We start from the raw sequence: 5,368 nt of genomic DNA, 5'->3' as shown, positions 1-5,368 counted from the left end.
TTAACTTTCTGTCTTGTTGATCCATCTAATGTTGACAGTGGGGTGTTAAAGTCTCCCATTATTAATGTGTGGGAGTCTAAGTTTCTTTCTAAATCTCTAAGGACTTGCTTTATGAATCTGGGTGCTCCTATATTGGGTGCATATATATTTAGGATGGTTAGCTCTTCTTGTTGAATTGATCCCTTTACCATTATATAATGGCTTTCTTTGTCTCTTTTGATCTTTGTTGGTTTAAAGTCTGTTTTATCAGAGACTAAGATTGCAACCTCTGCCTTTTCTTTTGTTTTCCATTTGCTTGGTAGATCTTCCTCCATCCCTTTATTTTGAGCATATGTGTGTCTCTGCATGTGAGATGGTTCTCCTGAATACAGCACACTGATGGGTCTTTACTCTTTATCCAATTTACCAGTCTGTGTCTTTTAATCGGAGCATTTAGCCCATTTACATTTAAGGTTAATATTGTTGAATTTGATCCTGTCATTATGATGTTAGCTGGTTATTTTGCTTGTTAGTTGATGCAGTTTCTTCCTAGCATCGATGGTCTTAACAATTTGGCATGTTTTTGCAGTGGCTGGTACCAGTTGTTCCCTTCCATGTTTAGTGCTTCCTTCAGGAGGTCTTGTAGGGCAGACCTCTCAGCATTTGCTTGTCTGTAAAGGATTTTATTTCTCCTTCACTTCACTTATGAAACTTAGTTTGGCTGGATATGAATTTCTGGATTGAAAATTCTTTTCTTTAAGAACGTTGAATATTGGCCCCCACTCTCTTCTGGCTTGTAGAGTTTCTGCCGAGAGATCCACTGTTAGTCTGATGGGTTTCCCTTTGTGGGTAACCTGATCTTTCTCTCCGGCTACCCTTAACATTTTTTCCTTCATTTCAACTTTGGTAAATCTGACAATTATGTGTTTTGGAGTTGCTCATCTCGAGGAGCACCTTTGTGGCATTCTTTATATTTCCTGAATTGGAATGTTGGCCTGCCTTGCTAGGTTGGGGAAGTTCTCCTGGAAAGTATCCTGCAGAGTGTTTTCCAGCTTGGTTCCATTCTCCCCATCACTTTCAGGTACACCAATCAGATGTAGATTTGGCCTTTTCACATAGTCCCATATTTCTTGGAAGCTTTGTTCTTTACTCTTTTTTCTCTAAACTTCTCTTCTCGCTTCATTTCATTCATTTATTTCATTCATTTGATCTTCCATCACTGATACCCTTTCTTCCCATTGATCCAATTGGTTACTGAAGCTTGTACATTCATCACATAGTTCTCATGCCATGGTTTTCAGCTCCATCATATCATTTAAGGACTTTTCTACGTTGGTTATTCTAGTTAGCCATTCATCTAATCTTTTTTCAAAGTTTTTAGCTTCTTTGTGATGGGTTCGAACTTCCTCCTTTAGCTCGGAGAAGTTTGATCATCTGAAGCCTTCTTCTCTCAACTTGCCAAAGTCATTCTCCAACCAGCTTTGTTTCATTGCTGGCGAGCAGCTGAGTTCCTTTGGAGGTGGGGCAGGGGGGCATTCTGATTTTTAGTATTTTCAGCTTTTCTGCTCTGTTTTTTCCCCATCTTTGTGGTTTTATCTACCTTTGGTCTTTTATGATGGTGACATACAGATGGGGTTTTGGTATGGATGTCCTTTCTGTTTGTTAATTTTCCTTCTAACAGTCAGTACCCTCAGCTGCAGGTCTGTTGGAGTTTGCCGGAGGTCCATTCCAGACCTTGTTTGCCTGAGTATCAGTAGCGAAGGCTGCAGAAGAGTGAACATTGCTGAACAGCAAATGTTGCTTCCTGACCGTTCCTCTGGAAGCTTCGTCTCAGAGGGGTGCCCAGCCATGTGAGGTCTGCCCCTACTCGGGGGTGCCACCCAGTTAGACTACTCAGGGGTCAGGGACCCAATTGAGGAGGCAGTCTGTCTGTTCTCAGATCTCAAACTCCACGCTGGGAGAACCACTACTCTCTTCAAAGCTGTCAGACAGGGTCATTTAAATCTGCAGAGGTTTCTGCTGCCTTTTGTTTGGCTATGCCTTGTCCCCAGAGGTGGAGTATACAGTGGCAGGTAGGCCTCCTTGAGCTGTGGTAGGCTCCACCCAGTTCGAGCTTCCTGGCCACTTTGTTTACCTACTCAAGCCTCAGCAATGGCAGGCACCCCTCCCCTAGCCTCACTGCCACCTTGCAATTAGATCTCAGACTGCTGTGCTAGCAATGAGAGAGGCTCAGTGTGCATGGGACTCTCTGAGCCAGGCACAGGTTATAATCTCCTGGTATGCCATTTGCTAAGACCCTTGGAAAAGCACAGTATTAGAGTGGGAGTGACCCGATTTTCCAGGTGTTGTGTGTCATGGTTTCCCTTGGCTAGGAAAGAGAATTCCCTTACCCCTTACACTTCCCAAGTGAGGTGATGTCTCGCCCTGCTTCAGCTCTCGCTCAGTGGGCTGCTCCCATTGTCCTGCACACACTGTCTGACACGCCCCAGTGAGATGAACCCTGTACCTCAGTTGGAAATGCAGAAATCACCTGTCTTCTGCTTCGCTCATGCTGGGAGCTGTAGCCTGGAGCTGTTCCTATTCTGCCATCTTAGATTCAATCTACTTTTTGAGATCAGGCATAATGACTGATTCATTTGTATATTCCCAGCAGCCAGCTGGGTGTGTGTGTGTGTGTGTGTGTGCTGGAAAAGGAAATATACATTTTCTAGAATAAGAAATTTGTTAAGGTCTTGATTCTCCTTACTATCATGACATCTTTCTAAATAAGTTTTATTCTCTGTCCTCATTAAGACTCAACAGACGACCACACCTGTGTAAGTTGGCTTATCCCCACACTTTTATTCTTTTGTTTACAACAATGTTTGGGGTAAAAGAACCCAACAGCCCAAGCTTCCCAAATGATTGAAGAAAAAAAATAAAAAGCCATTTAATGGAAATGGCTTTCCATTAAAGGAGAAAATAAAAAAAAATTTCCATTATTCCTCCACTTTTAAATACGTTTCAAATGTTTCTGGAATTTAGCTTCTCTCATCTGACTGAATCGGTCTTGCTATCAAGTGAAAAAAGTACATATTCACTTCCTTTTTTTCCTGCTTTCTCTACCTAACCTACGAGATAGAAAATGAAGAGGAAGTATTATGTAGAAGCAACATGAACTTTCTAGGTTCACATCTAATATCTTTACCTAAAATCTTTGTGGTGCATAAAAAACTTATTAAACTATGCAAGTTTCAGAATCCACAACAACAAAATGTGTAGAATAATGAATACTCTGCAAAATTGTTTCAAAATCAGAGATAATATATAAAGTTTTCAGAATAAATTAATTATGTCTTAATAAGTGGTAAACAATCTTAAGAAACCTTTGTTTCAACTTTTTAATTTCAGTAATAATCTCTGATGCAGATATGTGCAAACTCATTTGAAACTTACACAATTAATTAAAAGTTATAGCCTTATCACCTTATAAAGCAAAGATTATCTGAGTTTACAAAGAGTTGTATAAAATAGATTCTGTTTGTTCTAAATTTATATTTCAATCCATGTGTCACATAAATGTATTGCACTGGAGAAGCATGAAGAATTTTGGATCTACTCATGTATTCTACCACGGTTTTATGGGCCTTGAAAGGTAAGAAAATTATTTTCTTGGCAGGGCACTGGGGCTTACACCTGTAATCCCAGCATTTTGGTAGGCCAAGGTGGGCAAATCATGAAGTCAGGAGATCGAGACCATCTCCTGAAGCAGGAGAATCGCTTGAACCCAGGACGCAGAGGCTGCAGTGAGCCGAGATCGGGCTGCTGCACTCCAGCCTGGGTGACAGAGCAAGACTCTGTCTCAAAGAAACAAACAAACAAACAGTTTCCTTAATTCTATGAGAGAAACAGAGAAAGTTGCTTGAGATAAAACACTCTGAGCAGACCATATAAGCAGTTCCCAGAAAAATCTCTCTGAAAGTTGCTCCTCAAGAGTCTCTTCTCTATTCAAACCTTGCAATGTTTTGGAGGTTTCTTGTGTTCAGCTTGTATCTCCCTTACATGATCACTTTTAGCCTTACTTTTAGCCTCACAGAAAGGACATACACTAATTGCAAGTCAAACTCTGGAAATTTTTCCAAGCAACTTATTTTGTCTTTGAGCTGTCACTGAGGCAAACAAATGGAGAAATAGCCATCAAAGCAAATTTGAGATGGGTATTAAAAAACGACTCTTACTTGATTTGGTTCAACAATATTAACATTCAATTAACAGGAATTATGTCTCTGAGATTGGTGTTTTGAAACTAAACTTTATTCTGCAGTCTGTTTGATGGAACAGGGAAATAGGGAACAAGTTTTCTTTATATCCCTCCACTTATCATTTTTGCCAATCAGCCAGTGATTTATTGAACACCTACCACGTGCAAGGCAGAAAGAAATATCAGGAGCTGAAAAACCATTCATTCTTGCCGACTCTATGTTTCAGAAGAGTGGTTAAAAATTACCTGTTTCTAAGTACTCATAGAAAAGCCCAAGGGGTCCAAAACTTTCAAGGTCATGATCCTGCTCCCATCGACTATATAGCTTCTCAGAGTTTGTCCGAGCTTTTCGCCGTCTCCACCAATTCAAAGCCAAGCTGTTGGAAATGATAAAAGTTAATATATGAAATATAACTAACAAGAAAACGATCAGAGAATCAGAGTGTTAGATCTGGAAACTAGCAGAAATTAGAGACTGAAAAACTTAAGATCACAGAGCAAAGGGAAATGACTCCAGCCAAAGCGCAAATCAAAATCTAGTGTTCTTTTCATGATACATGCAGAAATCAAGAGTTCTTTATTAGGGTGATTGAGAAAATAAGACAATCTTTACTCTGTTCAGAGAAATATATTTACTCAGAGACAGCTTGGCTAAAGAATAAGTGGAGGAGAGGGTTACCACTAAAAACCACTTACTAATCCTGATGCTGTCATGATGCTCAGAAGAAAATTCAAACAAATATGAAATTGATTATAATAGAAAATGACTTAAATAATGTGAAAATAAATGCAATAACATTAAACAAAATTTTAACCAACTGTATTCCATGCTATATAAAAAGATGATATATCATGAGAATGTATTACTTTTTTTAAAAAGAGACTTTTAAAAAAGAAAATTAAATTAACAAACCAATAAATATATTGACTGGTTTGAGGTGAAAAATATAAAATCATCTCAACTGATGCAGAAAAAAGCATTTGATGTATTTTAAGGACCTATTAAAACCTGCTTAGGAAAGAAAAGTAGAAACAGAAAAAAAATTATTTCAATCTTATCAGAAATATCTACTAAAATCCTAGGGCAAACATTTCCTTCCTTCCTTCCTTCCTTCCTTCCTTCCTTCCTTCCTTCCTTCCTTCCTTCCT

General features: G+C 39.0%; 1 protein-coding gene across 1 annotated transcript in view; it reads right to left on the bottom strand.

Annotated features, from left to right (window-relative positions):
• The window catches only part of ANO5 (anoctamin 5), a 72,242-nt gene that overhangs the window by 11,671 nt on the left and 55,203 nt on the right, over nt 1-5,368 (bottom strand). The window contains exon 17 of the mRNA XM_011937528.1: nt 4,466-4,596. Within this exon, the coding sequence (XP_011792918.1) occupies nt 4,466-4,596 (131 nt within the window). The remainder of the gene's footprint in view (nt 1-4,465; nt 4,597-5,368) is intronic.

This window comes from Colobus angolensis, unplaced genomic scaffold (genome assembly GCF_000951035.1).
Source record: "Colobus angolensis palliatus isolate OR3802 unplaced genomic scaffold, Cang.pa_1.0 Scaffold164, whole genome shotgun sequence".
Lineage (NCBI taxonomy): Eukaryota > Metazoa > Chordata > Mammalia > Primates > Cercopithecidae > Colobus > Colobus angolensis.
The sequence above is the reverse complement of the archived record's forward strand: the minus strand, read 5'-3'. Positions and strand labels throughout refer to the sequence as shown.